Source organism: Xyrauchen texanus, chromosome 13 (assembly GCF_025860055.1).
Source record: "Xyrauchen texanus isolate HMW12.3.18 chromosome 13, RBS_HiC_50CHRs, whole genome shotgun sequence".
In the NCBI taxonomy this organism is placed as follows: Eukaryota; Metazoa; Chordata; class Actinopteri; order Cypriniformes; family Catostomidae; genus Xyrauchen; species Xyrauchen texanus.
The window spans coordinates 38,515,568-38,534,847 of NC_068288.1; the positions used below are offsets into that span (position 1 = coordinate 38,515,568).

The 19,280-nt window shown below is 38.0% G+C and overlaps 1 protein-coding gene across 1 annotated transcript in view; it reads right to left on the minus strand.

The window, feature by feature from the left end:
• LOC127654359 (receptor-type tyrosine-protein phosphatase gamma-like) overlaps nucleotides 1-19,280 on the minus strand; it is a 159,907-nt gene that overhangs the window by 63,105 nt on the left and 77,522 nt on the right. The window contains exons 3-4 of the mRNA XM_052141498.1: nucleotides 5,076-5,255; nucleotides 1,061-1,209 (exon numbers count right to left, since the gene is read on the minus strand). Coding sequence (XP_051997458.1) covers nucleotides 1,061-1,209; nucleotides 5,076-5,255 — 329 coding nt within the window. The remainder of the gene's footprint in view (nucleotides 1-1,060; nucleotides 1,210-5,075; nucleotides 5,256-19,280) is intronic.

Below are 19,280 nucleotides of genomic sequence, written 5' to 3' on the forward strand. Positions count from 1 at the left end.
TGTTGGAACAGGAGTAAACTCATAATTTTCTCTGTTTTGTCCAGAAACTTTAGCTCACTTGTGCACTGCTATATGATTACCACAGTTGCGTGGTACCGTAGTGCCACAGTGATTGCGTAGACAGTTCGTATGGCGTGAATGTATATTGTTCCCAATGCGATTACGTAGCTTGAGTTTTGTGAAATGTAACCCTGGATCCCTGAGTGGGAATGAGACACTGCGTAAGCTGGCCATACTCTCTAGCAGCTGCATAGGTTTGTACCTTCCTGCAGAAAATGTGATTTGATAATGCCAAAATGAGCGCTTTTATGAAGCCTGTGACATAGCTCACTAGGGGCATCACTTAAGCGCCAACAGCCAATAAATTGGCATGATTGTACAAGGGCATCAGACCACATGAAACTCAGGGCGTGTCGGAAATGCGTTCTTGCCATAAGAAGTGTTTTTTTTTTACTTGACAAGGCATCTGAAAAAGATTAAATGCTCCTGGGCAAGATGCTGAAAACACAGCGTGACGTTGCACAATGTTCAAAGATGTCCATCTAGTGTATGATTACTGAAAAAAACTATTGAAAAAAAGCGCAGAAATTAGCAAAATTTTATTCAGTGTAAATGGCTCCAAAAGGTGTTGTCACACAAGGATCCTGTTTTCTCAAATGGAATTCCAATTAAATTGTTCCCTTCGTAAAAACTCTAGCTTGATTAAAATATTTAATTAAATATTAAATATAAATATGTTGATTTCCTCACCAAGCCAAGTTGGAGGAGGACAAATCAGAGATCAACATATAATTGTAAAAGATGCAACCCTGAGGTGAAAAAGGAAGCCAAATATTGTTGTACTTGCCTGAAATGCAATGGCTGCCTTGTGAGTCGATAAAACTCATTGATCAGAGTTTCACTGAGAGGTATTTCATTAAGTACAGATTAGCGCACCACAGTCAACCTTCTCAAATCAAGTTGGAATCCTTGAACTCCATTGAAAAAACTCAGTTATCCTTATCCTCTGCTGTCCACCCAAATTACGATTTTTGAATGTGAAAATGTGTGCCATTCTTACCTCTACTGGAAATGTTTTGCCATTGATACTGTGTTCAGAACCAGCCGAGCCATTGGTGCTGCCCCAGTGAAACTCCACCTTCTCTGCTTTAAAGCGTCCAGGTAGACCAGCCCCTCTCACAAAGTAATCATTCCTCAGAATAATAGACACTGCAATGAAAATAAGACAGAAATCATTAGGAAGTCATGAATGGTCATTCCCTTGCTTTGAACTTTGACTTAGAAAAAGAATGGAAGATGTGTTGACAGTAAGGAACAACAGACACATAAATAAGCTCCACAAGATATTGTGGCACAGACTGTCACATTATACTGCATTAATGGTCAACCTCTTACCTCTTTAATGCCTGCATTGGTAAACAAATTCAGTAATCTGTCAACTTTCCTCATCCCACATTTCTGCTGAAATAGGATAACTTCTCGCACAAATAATGCATGTCACTTAGTCTAGCTGGGCCACACAGTTTGTCACTTAATAAAGCTGAGTTTGTCATGGCCAATTAATTAGTCATATTCAATGATTATAGATTTTCACCACTTTAACTGTAAGAAAAGACTAAATGAGGGGTGGGTTAGTGCAACAAGGTTAAAATGGGAAAGGAGGCGGCGGGAACCAGCTGAACAGTCAAAATAATATTGAATTTAAACAAAAAGACATAGACACAAATACACACGGCAGCTGCGTGTGGCTCTCTCTCTCTCTCTCAAACTGCGGCACTTATCCCTCTCCTCGGCTGATTGGGCTGGCTTATCCCCCCTCCTCGTCATACTCCTCCCTCCTTTGCCTCAGGCCTCATGACGTACACCCCCCTTCCTGCCCAGGCTTTTCCCCGCTTCTCTAGAGCTGGGGAGGGAGAAAAAAACTTGCTCGCCGGTTCCCTGACACGCCGTCGCCTGGTCCTCAACCACTCCTCCAACCCCTGGTGGACGGAACTCCCCTCCACGTTTTGGCAGCCGGTAGGGAGCCCCTCCACCCCTGGTATTGGCTCCACCGCTCCAGGCGGCTGACAGCGAGCCCCTTCCTTCCCTCACAGACTGCGGCCATTCCTCCACGTCCAGGCCCCCGGTGGATGGCAGTGGCTGCTCCTTTGGGCGGATGGCAGTGGTGAGGACTCCTAGACAGCGCATATCTCCTCCTTCCCGGGTTTCAGCACCAATGTAACAAAGGTTAAAATGGGAAAGGAGGAGACAGGAACCGGCTGAACAGTCAAAATAATATTTAATTTAAACAAAAAGACATAGGCTCTCTCTCTCTCGAACTGCCATGTCCCGCTGCACTTATCCCTCTCCCCTCCTCCTTGTCACAGTTAGGTATAGTGTTATGACTGAATACTTATATATACAAATAAAACCATTAATTAACTCAAAAGGCATTAAGACGCCATTCAGACCTATTGCATTCTTGTGGCAAAAAAGCTAGATGCAGTGAAACGAATATGAAGAATGCAGATGTTCTGAGATGCATTTTGCATACTTTAAACTTGACACTGCATGAAAAAACTGCACAGTCCTAAGATGTGGCGCAATGGTCAAAAAAGTCTTATTAGCACATGTTTACTTCGAAAAACAACTGAGACTGACTCAAATACGGTTCCTAATACTAAAGAGCAAACAACATTTCAAACAATTTTACACCATTTCATATAGTTATGACATGCAGATCATAACTATATTATCCTCACAATGTGTCTTTTGAGGGCACTTCAATTCATTCCTCAGGACTCCTGCAGTTTTAAATGGCAGCTTTCATTGATTTTCATTTAGTGTGCCACTAAAATATGTTATTATTAGTTCATATTATATTAAACTGGACATAACTTTCATCGCTTTGCCAGATACTCAGTGCTGACTGCATTGCTCTCATTATAATGAAAGGGGTCAAGTTCTTATCCATTGCTGAGCGTAATTCTTGCACTTCAAAGGATGAAGTGCAAGAAACCACTCAAGCAAATCTCGCATCACAAAAGCTCTCACAAGGAAATCTGTGCTTAATTCTTAAGTAAACTTAAGAGATAGCTTGAGAACAAACAAACTGATTCTAGAGGATGAGAGGAATGTTTGTGGAGAGATGGTTCTTATGGTGAATACACAAATATATCGCTGTATGCACACACTAAGCTAAAGACTCGCGGTACTCATGAGAGGCAGTTGATGCCAGGGTTTTTAAAGGATCTAATGCTGTGCTTTGTAAACAGTGGAAAAAGCCCTTATGAATTTTATGCCATAGTGTGCTGATGTTCCTGGCAAGTGTTCTCAAAATCAACTCAGAAGTAGATATAGTGCACTAGAGAGTGTGATAAAAATGGTGCATAATTAGTGCAATTATACCAACAACAACAACAAAAAAAAACATTTGAGATAATACAAAGTAGGGTTGTTATCATTAAGATAATTGGAAAAAATAAAACTAAACTAATATACATTTTCATGACTCTAAATCTAAGTGAAATTAAAATCCAATGTACACAAATTATACGTTTTATTACTCAGCAGTATTTTATAGGCTTAAATTAGAAATGTACAACCTGCCTTCCTTAAACATAAAACTTAATCTAGATAACCATAACAGCTGTGGCAGACATAAAACTACAATAAAACCGAAATGTACTAAATAATTAAAACTAAGCTGAAACTAGAAAACACAGACAAAAATTAAACTAAACATCAAAGAGTGTAAAGTAATGAAAACAAAAATAAATTGGAAGAACAATTTAAAATTTAAATAGACATAAAAACTAAACTTTTTTAATTTATTTATATATTTTTTTTTACTTTTATAGCCCTGCTTTCCCTAAAGTAACAACACTTAGATTAAAACTTTCGGCTTCTCACAACCAACTTCATGGAGTGTCACCTGAAATGCTTTTTACATTGTATTGAAAGAGTTCCCATGTATTCTGGGCACTTTTTGGCTTCTTTTCCTTACTATCCTGTCCAACTTATAAAATTTAAGTAAATACAATTTAAATTTTGTAAAAAAAAAATGAATAGATAGGCAAATTGTATATTGGTCTACAAACTAATTTCAAACATATAAACGTAAGTCTTTAGATCAAAAAGATTTTAAAGATCATGGAAAACATAAATTCAGTCAAGTGTCCAAACCTTTGACAGGTAGTGTAAATCAAAGTACTACCATGATAACATCACTGTATCATGGTACCAATACAGTACTTTTTTGTATAGGCAACCTTTATCATTTTTTAATTGCAACCTCAATCTTTTAATGGCATCTGTAAATTAAAAAGTAATACAAGCAAAAATTTGGAGAATGGAGATATTCTATAACAATATTTACAAGCAGTGACAGTTTTTTTTTTTTGAGAATCTCACTGAGCATACTCACCACAATATATCTTATCCTATTCATTTAATTCTTGGAATAAGTTATAATTAACGCTGTTCAGATTTTCACATTCACAACAGATGTACAGGAATTATGGAATCCAGAGGAATCTTATAGGATCTGAGTGAGGGAGCTGTTAGACTTTGCAGACATCCTGTCTGATATTTGCTTGGGCTTTGACTTTGGATGATCAGGGAAGAGAACTTTCAAACCCTCACTGGTATGATGCAATGGTCTGTCATGATGGAAAGCTTGCAAACTCTGACTGTTTCATACAGTGAAATTATTCTGATATAGTTAAACATTTAGGTGGCCTTAAGCAAAGAGTGCAATGATTGTCATTTTCACAATTGGTCCAATTAACTTGAGAGCAGACAAGTTTTGTTAAAAGGACAGTTCACCCAAAAATATAAATTCTGTCATAATTTACTCATAAGATGTTAGGAGGAATTACAGTCCTAGTCACAATTCACCTTAATTGTATAGAAAAAGATGCAATGAAAGTGAATGGTGACTGAGGCTAACATTCTGCCTAACATCTACCTTTGCGTTCCATAGAAGAAAGTCAGTCTTATGAGTTGGGAACAACATTAGGTTGAGTAAATGATTATAAATAATATTAATAATATATTATTAGAATTTGCATTTTCGAGTTTAATTCTAGACAAACCTGTTTTTCCTGTGTTCTTCATGGTGGTTCTGTTTGAGGACTTGGTTTCAAAGCCATCTAGTGTGAGTTCTTGGCACTCCTGAGAGAACTGGGCATCTTGATCAAGGATATCCACTGGGGACTGATTCTTTTCTCCACACTCAGGATAAGCAGAGGCCCATCTCCGAGGTCCATAGGTCCCTGTGAATGGATATAAACAAATAAATAGAGAATATTTTTTTTTATTAAATCAAAGACTTACATAAGCAATTTACAATACATTTACGGTATACTTTTCATTAGGGATCTCTGTGAATCAAGCCTATGACTGGTGTTCCAAGTTTCTCGCTCTTGAGACCAAGATTTTTTATCGTAAATGACTACAAGAAAAACTCACTCCCCTGGCCTCAAGAGGCACACTAGTGACTGATACTAGAGGCTGAGTCTTTAGCCTCCTCCTAGCTTTCCTGTATCCCATGCCAGAGACAGTGGTTTGAATCCCGCTCGGAGCGGGTCGAGTAGGACTGGTTACAGTGGTGCCATGACCCGGATGGGAGTGAGGTGTAGGGGGGTGAATGTAATGGTGGCCAGCTGGTAGGTAGCTGTGCAGAGTTTGTAAACCTCACTCCCCTAGCCTCAAGAGGCGCACTAGGGACTGACGCTAGAGGCTGCAGTCTTTAGCCTCCTCGTTAGCGCCTGCCTTCCATGCCAGAGACGCTAGTTCGAATCCAGCTCAGAGCGCGTCAAGTAGGACCGGTTACACTAGCACTGAATAAACGTTAATATATGTTTGTTAACAAAAATAAAAATAAAAACTGTTTGCACAGATGAAAATGTAAATCTTTAGTTGATCTAAAAAGTGTTGATTAACATAACTGCACTGTAAACCCCAATGCTCAAAATACTTTATTGTTTTGAGTTGGGAAATATTTTATCATACAAATTAGTTCAAACAAATTAAGCTTGACGAGTATTTAATACTTTCTCTTTTTTTAGTTTACGAAACTGACACCTTTTAAGTAACCTGAAAATGTGAAATGTGCAAATGCACATTAAATATTTAGGAATGTATTTACTAATGTTAATGAACAGAACCGTATATTACAGTGATAACAAAATAAAACAATAACAAAATGTACATAAAATGAAGCGAATTGACCCACAGATGTGTTAATGTGTGAAAAAATTATGGATTTTTTAAAGCGGCACATCAAACGAAACTAGAGATGCTACTCTTTACAACTAATCAGATTTCAATCAAAAAACTTAAAGAGGTTTCTTATCAGAAGCACTTTTGTTGGTGCTGTGCCTGAAGTAGCACTTCCTGGAAATCAACGTCACACTGTGATGCAGGCGCCAGTAGTTTAACCCTTAAATGACAGTTTTTAATTCATTTAAATTATGAGTTGCATATAGCAAAGCCAAAATACAATGTCCACACATGTGGACATGGGGTCGCACAATGTTAATACAAAAATACAAAATGAAAATATAGCTGTAAGCAGCAATTAATGGGATTCAAGCATTTAATTATATCAACTTTAATTATTAATCAGTAAATCAGTTACATATGTACTTGTTGTCAGATGTCACCTAAAACAGTGAAAAAAAAAATGGATATTTTCATAACTATCAGGTTAGGTACCATAAAGATATGGGATTTATAACATTCATAATTGTTAAAGTGCCACCTATTGTCCAATTTACACCAAATTTTGCACACATCTAAAGAAAATCATGTCATATACAGTATGTGTATATAATTTGATGAAAATCAGGTTTTTTTGTACGAGTTTTAGGGTTTTGGGTACACTTGGCCATTCCCATTTTTTAAAATAACTTGTTTTTAAAAGGTTTTTGATGATTATTGATCTTGGCAGTCTAAAGAGCCTTTTGTCGATTTTTTATCATTATTATAGCACTACCAAGAGGCAAATTACAGGAAAATGTATTAAGTGTCCTAACTTTGATCTCTTACAAATTTCTCTCAAGTTTTGTTGAGATTGCTCATTGTGTTCAGGAGTTATAGCCTTATAAGTGTTTAGGCTCTGCACACAAGATTGGTCTATTATAGCAATGCGAAACATGAACTTCAACATGTTTTTGATAAATATTGATTTAGGGATTTCAAAAATCCTGCTAAACTGGTTTGATGTTGATTGGACAATAAACCTATGACTAATTTGCAAAAGTAGGTTTTTAAAATAATTGATGATGCTAAAACAATTATTTGATAAAAGCAATGGTTCTTGAGGCAAAGTTGTTTAGGTTGAGGAGACCTATCTAGATATATGAATTACGTGTGTGCTTGTTATACACTGCAAGACATACAGTCATTTCTGTGCTCTAAAAAATGTATAGTGCCTTCCAGTGGCCGATTTTTTTTTATTTTTATTTTTTTTATTTCATACAGATGTCTGTGATCCAGAGTCAAATAAGCCCATGAAGTTTCCTTTTGATCTGCCATTGCTATACTTGTCTAAAAGCATCTGATTCTGAATTGTCTGATGGTGGCCATATTGTTTTAGATATGCAAATGTCCTCTTAGGTATTGATGGGGTGTTTCACAAAGAGGCTAAATAAAATATTTCAAGTCAATTGGGGCAACGTCTCAGAGAAAGAGCCATTTAAATTTTTGTTCAAATTATAGTATGGCCAATCGCCAGCAAATTTTGTGTGTGTCCTCAGAATGATCCCCTACATTAATATGTCAAGTTTGGTGAAGATAGCTATTTCCGTTCAAAAGTTATAGCCATTTAAGTAAAATTGGCTGTGCCTAGTATGGACATTTTGGATGGGCGTGGCCATCCTGAAAAAAAAGTTCAACATGTTTTTAGTAATTATTGATACTTGGACTCCACTGAATATTTCTGATTTGGTTTGGTTTCAATCGGTCAAATAGCCTAGGATTAGTTTGCAAACGTAGGTTTTTATGAAAAATCGCAAATTGTGAACAAATTTTCAAGACGGAAATGAAATCGGAGATTTTGTCTTGTGCCAAGGAATCATGATATAAGGCACTTGATTGACATATGGTACAACAGTTATGCTACTTCTTTTATTTTGGCATGCTGTAGCTACCGTTAATCAAAAGTATTTTTTTTGTTTTTTTGATAATTCTTGATATTTAGACTCCATAGAATCTTTTGGCACTGGTTTTGTCCCGATCGGATGTCTGACCTAGGACTAATTTGCAAATGTATGTTTTGCAAAAAAATCCAATATCGTGGAAAATATTTAATGACGGAAATTAAATCAGATATATACGTTTTGCCACAGATTCCAATGATGTAAGTCACTTGAATCTCTGACATTCGGTTTAAAAGTTATGGGCTAAAATTATAACTTTTTTATTTGATCACTACAGCACTACTGTCAGGCCGATTGAGGCGATACTTTATGCCTGAGCACTACCTTCCCACCAAGTTTCATGTCTCTAGGCCTTACGGTATAGGCTCCACAATCAGTTTTTAAGGCAGAAAAATAATAATAATAAATATAGACGCAAGCGAATATTTCGGGGGCCAAGCACATGTAGCAAGATGACTAAAATGATCAAATTTGACAGAAAAGAAGAAAATAAAAAGAAGAAAATCAGTACAATTACAATAGAGTTCCAGCAGCTTCGCTTCTTGCCCCCCAAATAAAAAATTATTGCTTTTAAAAAAAGCAAATCTGAGCAAAAACTCTAGGGTTTCTAGCACTTAATAAAACCCCTAATAAAAACTTTTCTAAAATATATTAAGTCTACTCAAGTCATCTAGCAACTTTACAAAAAATAGAATTATAAAATTTATAATTTCATAAAGCAGAGCTAAATTTCACTGTTGACTATAAACACCAGCTTGTCTTTGTCTACAAGTAAAGTAGAAGTCTACATTTGCAATGTAAATTTAGCAAAACACAAATTCAACACACTTTTACTGCAGCTCAATCCCTCATCATTTGATGCTCATCAGCAACACATTCGGCAGTTCGGCACACACGAAGCACTAAACTGTGGCGGTAGTCATATTACACCCCATGTCAAAGTCAGCTGCGGCCCATACATTTTAAGTCTAGGCCTTCAGTGCGAATAATGCCATGAAGAAAACACAGTTTCACAATGAATAAGACACCTTATAACTATCATACATTATGTAGCAATCAACTAATAATACCAATTGACATTACCAACATCTCAGGTTTTTAAATCAATAAGGATCTCTTTCTCAATGGTGATGTGGCAGTGAAATCCGACTTGTCAGAAATATCTCGCACTCTTTGCTTAAAATTACGTACATCACTTAAAGCATGATTGTGTCACTCAGGACCAGCTAGAAGGCCTGGACTGGGATATATCCTAAAGGCCATACCCACCAAGAACAAATAAATCAGTCTGATTGGCTGATGAATCTGACAATCTGACTTTAGATGCCGATTCACTGCAGTGTTGAGGAATTCTTTGGAAATTATGAAGGCCTGACGGGGTGGAGCTCAGACTGTAAATTGTAAATTGCCTTTTAATGGTATATGGCTTGCACATCAAATTAAGTCTCCTACACATTATATGAATACTGAGAAATGTAGAGGGATATGCTAAACAGCTAAAAGTGTGGATGGAAGTATGATGTTAGTAGTTAAATAAAGATAATGCTAATTTTAAGTGCATTCACTTTTGCACTGACTTTTCTCTTCAGAAAGCTGTGTCAACAACAAACAAGCTCAAGGAAGCTTACTAAGTGAAGCTGTCATTTTAATCACCATTTCCAGGTTCCTACAAGGACAAATGTACACAGTAATATGTTATTATTAATTCTGAAGAGCAAAAATGTGAGCCTGAAGCTAATAACTCCTATAATAACTCACAATATTAAACACACTGCTATGGCAACCAAACTCTCTTACAAGGTAGGAAATCTAACTAACCACTATAATTTCATCATCATTACCATTCGCTGTGAGATTCTTGCCAGCCTAGAAAGCAGAAAGTGGGAGGAGATGAGAAAAGCCTCCTGGGATTGGTCCAAAAGTGCCCAGTTGCCATCACAACGCTATCTTATGCACACACCGACCTGTGCCAGTCCGTTGGGATAAATCCAATGCATAGTCAAAAAGGCACTTGCAGTTTAGGGCACTTGCAGTTTTTTAGGTTACAACCAAATTATTATGTGCAGTAGGTCCAAAGACAGCTGCATATCAGTTTTGCCCTCTGGCTGGAAGGTCTGATCATGGTGTCGAGAATAATGTTGTCACTAATCTTCTGTGCTAAATGTCTATCAACTCCAAACTAAGCTCAGTTCCACATAAGTTACCATACTGTATGGCATTCTGATGATAAATTGAGAGCTTCAGAAGAAACAGAAGAACATTTGGTGCAAAACTGAGTCTGTTTGGCATCAACTTTTGGTTCATATAGGCTGCATCCACATTAATCTGTTTAAATTTGTAACCTACATTTTCAGATTTCTCACTTTATTATTTTCCAAAGTATGGAGATTATTCTCAAAAGTCTCTGTTTTAGTTGGAGGAAAATGACGTTCCAGTGTGGGTGAGAAATCTAAACGCAGAGTCTTGGTGTGAAAGCAGTTTTCAGAACTAAGTCTACAAAAAAAGGAAGTCTGGGGTATATTTTATGTGATCAATTGGTTCAAAAGCAATAACACTCCAGTATTTAGTCCACAATTCATTTGGAAGCAATTTGTCAATTCCTTAAGGGGGCATTCTATGTAATATTTGTTATTGTGTTCAGAAACAGTTGGACAGAACCAAACAGAATGAAACAGAACTCAAGGATCTTGAGCCGCATTTTTCAAAATTGTACTGTTTTTAACAAGGCTTGGGGAGTAACGGAATACTTGTAATAACTTTACGTAATCAGGATACAATTTTTTTTTAACTGTAATCAGTTCCATACAAACCCAATGTATTCAGATTACAGTTACTGTTTGATAGTTTGGGGAAGGAACAAAGGTGATATATTAAGGAGGTTCCTAATTATCCATTCACCTTCTGACGTGTCGGTCAGAACACAGGATAGGATCCAAACAGCCACGATCCATTCAAGAGGGGTTTATTTACATTGAAGAAGCCACAAGTCACAGGCACATGACAGGTTGCATATTCAGGTAGTCAGGTTGATATGAGGGTATAGGAGAGTATTTGAACAGGTTTATACTTGTGTGTACATGTGTCTATATGTGTGTGTGGTTAGTCACTCATGGACGGACACTTTAGCACCATCAACAAGTATCTTAGCATATATCACAGGCATGTATTTTGTCTGCCTTGCTCTGATGTATAATGCAGTTGATTGGCTCTAAGCTCCGCCTTTCCAAGTTACATTTAGTAAAAATTGTGATTACTAGAAGGATAAAAATGTTTGACTATAAAAAAAGAAACAAAAGACATAAAATGATATGCTCAGATGGATACACAACATTTCTTCTGGTTCTTTCTCATGACTCACATGAATCAGGAGCGCCACTTACCATCACATCAAATGTCTCACATCAAAACTGTGCTCTCGGGAGTCATGTGATGCCATGTGAGGAGCGGACGTGTGAGCGACGAGCACTGCACACTTTGCTAGTTTTTAATTATTTTTGTGTTATAATCCGGGTAGATTTGATACACCCTGCTACATATTTGCTCTTTTAAAAAAAATTTAATCCTCAGGCTCTGGAGATATTAAAAGAATCTTACGTGCTCCAGCTGAAACCTCTGACGGGCCAGCGGACCGGGGACTTGATTTTTTATATGACGCGTCAAGGGAAATTCAGCGTCAACTATCTAACATGTTTATGATGCTGATGAAAATTGTTGCTGATTTAGAAGATCTCGCTGTAATACGCCAATCGATTACGGTGATGGAAACAAAATTCTCTGAGTTGGTTACAAGAGTGAAAGATGTTGAGAAGCGGAGTTTATCTGGAGTCATTGGAGAGGGAATTATCTGATAATCCGCTGGCGAAGTTGATTTGGAACACGTTCTTGAAAAATGTTAAGCTCTTGAGAATAGGAGCCGCAAGAATAATATTAGAATTGTGGGAATTCCTGACCATGAGGAGGTCAGAGATATGGTGAAATTCCTAGTTGAGCTCCTCCTGAGTCTGCTCGACATAACATGCCATAAGTTGGAAATCAATCGAGCTCACAGGGTTCTGGATCATAGATCGGCTGAGGGAGACAGGCCCCGATCAATCCTGACCAAATTTCTGAGATCATCCAATAAAGATCTTGTGTTACGCGAGGCGAGGAGCAAAGGAAAGCTTTCTTGGAAGAATCACAACATTTTCTTGTTCCCAGACTTTGCGAATTCGTCCCAAGAGAAACGTGATCGATTCAAGAAAATTTTACGTCAATGAAAGATCGCTTTTGCACTGATGTTTCTGGCTAAACAGAGTATAAATACTAAGGATGGCCACAAAGTATTTTTATGCCCCAAGCAAGCACTGTCCTTTATAAAAATATTGGAGTGAGTATTATTTGGTGTTTCTCATTTGAGTGGATTGACTTGCTGTACTTACTATTGGCAGTTTGAGGGAGCTGGGCACCATTTTTGTTTCTTTTTGTGATGTTCCGCCTAGCGGCTGGAGTTTGTTTTGTGGCATGACACTCCTTTAAGAAACTTTTGTATTGACAGAAGACCGCTTTTACACTGTTCCCGACCAGTGAAGTGGATGACCGCAGAATAGCTACATGCCTACAACAAGCGATGTCTTTTATAGAGTTGATAGACTGAGGAAATCATGGTGCGTTTCTTATGTGGCCTCTGAGTCAACTTATCGTAGGCTTGCATGGACTCTTAGAGTTTAATGTGCTCGTTTTTCTTTTGTCTGTTTGTTTTGTTCGGGGGGAAGTTCAGGGTTTTATTGTTGCACTAATGTTGAAATGTCATCTTTATAATTTAGTTTTTGACACAATTATTTTTTTCATTTATATAAAAATGTCAAATGTTAATATGAGCAGATTGTCTCTCACAACATGGAATGTGAATGGGATGGGGCATCTCATAAAAAGAAGGAATCTTATTTATTTTCTTAAACATAAAAATATGATACAGTGTTTCTTCATGAAACACATCTTTCCCTGCAGGAAGCTGAAAAAGTAGGGAAGTGTTGGGGTGGACATGTTTTCTTTAGTACTGGCTCAAGTAAGAGCAAGGGAGTCATTATTTTGATAAATAAACGTCTACAATTCAAATTATTCAAACAGATTAATGATACATTAGGAAGAGTCATTATTGTTAAACTGAAATTCAGGGGAAAAGGTTGATTTTGGCTAATATTTATGCACCTAATGCTGATGATCAGGGCTTTTTTATAGATCTTGAAGGGATGTTGCAAACCGTTGGCAACCTTCATGATATTATATTGGGAGGAGACTTTAATCTATTGATGGACTAAATCATAGTAAAGAAAAAGTGTGTAAGCCCCCTAGAGCAACATTGATGCTTCACAGGATGTGTAAAAATATTGGTCTTAAAGATATTTGGAGACTTTTGAACCCATCTGGAAGGAACTATACATTCTTTTCATCAGTCCATAAGATTTATTCTAGTGTAGCATCTGGAACAATCAGACACACAATAATTCATCATTCAATGAATAAGCTAACAGATGTTTCAAGACTGTAACGAGCAAAGGTCCAAGTAGGCCCAAGCCGACTACATAATGTCTGCTCCCCCACTGATCATTATCAAGCCTTTACACTGTCTTTGCTGCCACTGGACCAGCAAAGAGTGGACCCCCGGTGACATTTCATGCAGGGGAGGTTAGCTGCCTGCTAGAGAAAAGAATGCAGAAAGATTGATTCACTCCTTTCACCCATAAGAAATTGACTCAAAGCCGACAGACTTTTCTTCATTAAATTATAAACAAACTGTCTATAATTTCACATGTATATCCCCAGGACATTGTGTATAGGATCCTTACTGTCTTGTAAAGTGTTTTTTGTACTGTATTCTATTTTATGCATGACTTATGACAGGACTACCTGCTAATGTAAAATTATTTAGTATCATGTTTCCTACCAAATAAATCCTTGTGTGACACACTGCAAAGTGGTATATATATATATATATATATATATATATATATACAGGTCCTTCTCAAAAAATTAGCATATTGTGATAAAGTTCATTATTTTCCATAATGTAATGATAAAAATTTAACTTTCATATATTTTAGATTCATTGCACACCAACTGAAATATTGCAGGTCTTTTATTGTTTTAATACTGATGATTTTGGCATACAGCTCATGAAAACCCAAAATTCCTATCTAAAAAAATTAGCATATTTCATCCGACTAATAAAATAAGTGTTTTTAATACAAAAAAAGTCAACCTTCAAATAATTTTGTTCAGTTATGCACTCAATACTTGGTCGGGAATCCTTTTGCAGACATGACTGCTTCAATGCGGCGTGGCATGGAGGCAATCAGCCTGTGGCACTGCTGAGGTGTTATGGAGGCCCAGGATGCTTCGATAGCGGCCTTAAGCTCATCCAGAGTGTTGGGTCTTGCGTCTCTCAACTTTCTCTTCACAATATCCCACAGATTCTCTATGGGGTTCGGGTCAGGAGAGTTGGCAGGCCAATTGAGCACAGTAATACCATGGTCAGTAAACCATTTACCAGTGGTTTTGGCACTGTGAGCAGGTGCCAGGTCGTGCTGAAAAATGAAATCTTCATCTCCATAAAGCTTTTCAGCAGATGGAAACATGAAGTGCTCCAAAATCTCCTGATAGCTAGCTGCATTGACCCTGCCCTTGATAAAACACAGTGGACCAACACCAGCAGCTGACATGGCACCCCAGACCATCACTGACTGTGGGTACTTGACACTGGACTTCAGGCATTTTGGCATTTCCTTCTCCCCAGTCTTCCTCCAGACTCTGGCACCTTGATTTCGAATGACATGCAAAATTTGCTTTCATCCGAAAAAGTACTTTGGACCACTGAGCAACAGTCCAGTGCTGCTTCTCTGTAGCCCAGGTCAGGCGCTTCTGCCGCTGTTTCTGGTGCCTGTGCACAGTGGCTCTGGATGTTTCTACTCCAGACTCAGTCCACTGCTTCCGCGAGGTCCCCAAGGTCTGGAATCGGGTCCTTCTCCACAATCTTCCTCAGGGTCCGGTCACCTCTTCTCGTTGTGCAGCGTTTTTGCCACACTTTTTCCTTCCTACAGACTTCCCACTGAGGTGCCTTGATACAGCACTCTGGGAACAGCCTATTTGTTCAGAAATTTCTTTCTGTGTCTTACCCTCTTGCTTGATGGTGTCAATGATGGCCTTCTGGACAGCAGTCAGGTCGGCAGTCTTACCCATGATTGCGGTTTTGAGTAATGAAACAGGCTGGGAGTTTTTAAAAGCCTCAGGAATCTTTTGCAGGTGTTTAGAGTTAATTAGTTGATTCAGATGATTAGGTTAATAGCTCGTTTAGAGACCCTTTTCATGATATGCTAATTTTTTGAGATAGGAATTTTGGGTTTTCATGAGCTGTATGCCAAAATCATCAGTATTAAAACAATAAAAGACCTGAAATATTTCAGTTGGTGTGCAATGAATCTAAAATATATGAAAGTTTAATTTTTATCATTACATTATGGAAAATAATGAACTTCATCACAATATGCTAATTTTTTGAGAAGGACCTGTATATAATTCTGATAGCATGCATTGTATGCTTGCTATATTAATCAGAGCATAAAGGGGCACACATTAAAAACTAACCCCAATCATGCAAATGATTCCAAACAAAGGAACATTTCCTGCTTGAAAATTGCACCTTTCTCATTGGTCAAGCCAAACTCGAGAGGAGGGACCTCCAGCAGAAGTTAAAAGATATGTCCCGCCTCTTACTCTTTTTTCCTCTGGCTCTTTTCCCCTGACTCTCTCTTCCCTCTGCTGCTGGTCGTGCTGACCACGAGGTGGCAGGCCGGCAGGCCTCGACACCTCAAGCCATGTGCAACTACCTCGACATGGAGTCAATGAACACCATATTTCATCATAATTTCTTCATTCAACGTGGAAGAAATTGGTTGCAACTTCAACACCATTGACTCAAGGAACCATCAAAACTGCAAAACTTCTAATCCTGCAATTAGAATGAATCATAATTATCTTATTAAAGCTAATTCCCTACAGTAGAAATATTTATGATTTTAATGGTGGAGAATTTTATTCAGACAAATAATCTAGTTACTTGTAATTTATATAAATTATAACAGTTGTCAAACGTGACTGATTCTATTATACATTTCCTTAAATAGTAATGTAGAAATAGGACCGTTTAATTTTAATTCGAACCTCACACATACTGTTTCCCTTACAAATAAAGGTAATGTACCCAACACTTTAACCCGTGCAGTGAACATTTATTATACCAAATTTGCTACATATATTGGTGTGAGAATCTTGGCACTTTAACTGATTACTGTTGTTTGTGCACTGTGGAACGAGCTGACGTTAATATGCATCGATGAAACTGTTTTCATTAGTGTTGACCCAGATCACCAATCACTGGTGTCCGTTGCTATGGCGACGAAGTTCACGGGAAGTCCTAAAGAGACCCTTCCGGGGCAATACACCGTGCATACGCAACCTGCCAACGCCATATTGTAAACACAGTACAGCTAAGCAAATAGCATAACACAACACCGCTAAACTAACCAGTTAGCGAACTTTCATTGAAACCCCTAAATATGCTACACTAAAATAGATTTAGTTTTTTTTATATACAAATCCCTCATTTCAAATGTTGTTGATTTGCTCAATTGGAAACATTTTAGTCTCAGATCATGCCCTGGTGAGTTTAGAGGTGTTGCCATATATGGAGAAAAATAAATCATATAGTTGGCACTTTAATGTATCCCATTTGCAAAATCCTGATTTCCAACCAATATTAAAGCCTAGGAGTCGGATCATACAGCATGCCTCATTCATCAAAAAATCCAAAACACGAGAACTCGTGGAGTTGGAAGGAAATATTAAAAGTGTCTAGGCAGAGCAGAAGCGACGAATGTCGTCGTATGGCCTCAAAGAATTGACCTGATTGAAATACAGATATAATACTATTTTGTCGCAGAAAGTGGAGTTTTGGTTATTCAGGGCAAGACAGTCATACTTTGAGTCGGGGGACAAAGCAGAAAAAATTATTTTTTCTACCATTCCCTCAGTGAAATATGCTGGTGGTGAAATATTTGCCTCGGCCATTGATATTAATGATGCGTTTAAAGAATTCTATCTTGATCTTTATAGTTACGTCTTTGTCTACTGATGAAGATATTAAAAACTTTGTGGAACCATGAAAACTTCCTTAATTGACAACTGAGCAAATAAATTATCTTGTTTGTGAGATAAACTTGGAGGAGCTTGACGAGGTAATTAAGGCCCTGCCTACAGACAAGGCTCTGGGGCCAGATGGCTTTGACACTGAAGTTTTTAGATCTTATGATACAGAGCTGGCTCCACTTTTGTTAGAAGTTTATATGGAATCCGTAAAGAAAGGAAAGCTTCCCCCAACCATGACACAAGCCCGGATCAGTCTGAATCTTAAAAAGGACAAAGATCCAGGTGAGTGTAAAAGTTACCTTCCAATTTCCCTGATCCAACTAGATGTAAAAATGTTGCAAAGAATGTTGGAAAATTATTATGACATCTCTTATACATATAGATCAGGTGGGGTTTATTTGGTGCTGTAGCTCTTCTGATAACATTAGGCGTTTCATCAACATCATGTGGTCAGTAGTGAACGATTAGTCTCCGGTCGCTGCCATCTCACTTGATGCCGAAAAGGCATTTGATGTGGTAGAATGGGATAATCTTTTTAAGATTTTGGAAATGTATGGGTTCAGGAGTATACTTATTGGTTGGATTAAGTTACTTTATGGACACCCTGTAGCAGTGGTACAAACGAATTGATTAATTTCAAATTATTTTACTCTGAAAAGGGGAACTCAGCAGGGTTGCCCCATTCCCCATTATTGTTCTGTCTTGCCCTGGAACCATTAGCAGCTGCGATAAGAAAGGATGATGATTTTCCAGGAGTGATAGTGGGAGGTGTGGCGTATAATCTTCTGCTTTACGCAGATTATATTTTATTATTCGTCTCTGACCCTACAAGATATATGCCTTGCCTCCACAGAATTATTAATTCCTTTTCCAAGTTCTTAGAATACAAAGTAATTTGGTCTAAATCCGAAGCTTTGGCTCTGACAGCGTACTGTCCAGTTATGGCCTACCAGCCAGGTGCCTTCCAGTGGGTTAATTTTGACACTTTAATAAAAACATTTTCGAGCGATGCGGACAGGTGGGCTTCATTACATTAATCAATGATTGGGAAGGTTAATGTTATTAATAGGAACTGTATTCCAAAATTCAACTACCTGCTACAGTCACTCCCTATAGAATACCCAAGAATTTGTTTTATCATTATGCATTCAGTCTCAACCATTTGACTCATTGGTTGCTTCCACCTGAAAGAGCCCCTCCCTGGTTTTCTATTGAACAAGATTTCCTTGCCCCTATTTCGCCATTACAAAGCCTTTCTATCAAACTAACCAGAGAAGTTAAGTCACATCCCGTAATTTCACATTTGCGTGTTATTTGGACAAGAGTGGCCAGAGAATTTAATTCAGACATTTATTTAAATGTTGCCTCAAGCATATGTCTGAACCCAAAATTATGTATCAACAACACAGATACAACTTATTCAGTGCAAGATTTTATATAGATTGGACCCCCTCTAGACTGTATAGGTTTGGTCTTAAAGACACACCTAGATGCTGGCGATGCCAATCGCAGGATGGATATACAACCCATGTTTTTTGGGGGTTCATTAAGGGTTTTGGGTGAGAGTTCAGAATTTTGTACGTAACATCTCGGGCACTCTGGTTTGTTTTGTCCCAGACTTTGTATTTTGGGAGATGGGGCAGTGTGGCAGGGCGGAGGGCGGGGCTGGGTCGTGATTCTACACACCCGACCCCTTATCAGGCTAATCAAGCCTCCGAGAGGGATAAAGGCTGACTGCGGTGGATTGTGTGGGAGAGAGAGATCGTTTACGGACATGTCCGTCATATGTGTGTTTGTTGTCTTTTAAGTTTATCATTAAAATATTGTTTATATAATCAAGCCTGTTCTCGCCGCCTCCTTTCCATTGACTGCTTTACATTGGACTATCTCTCTCTCCCACACAATCCTCCGCAGTCGGCCTTTATCCCTCTCGGAGGCTTGATTAGCCTGATAAGT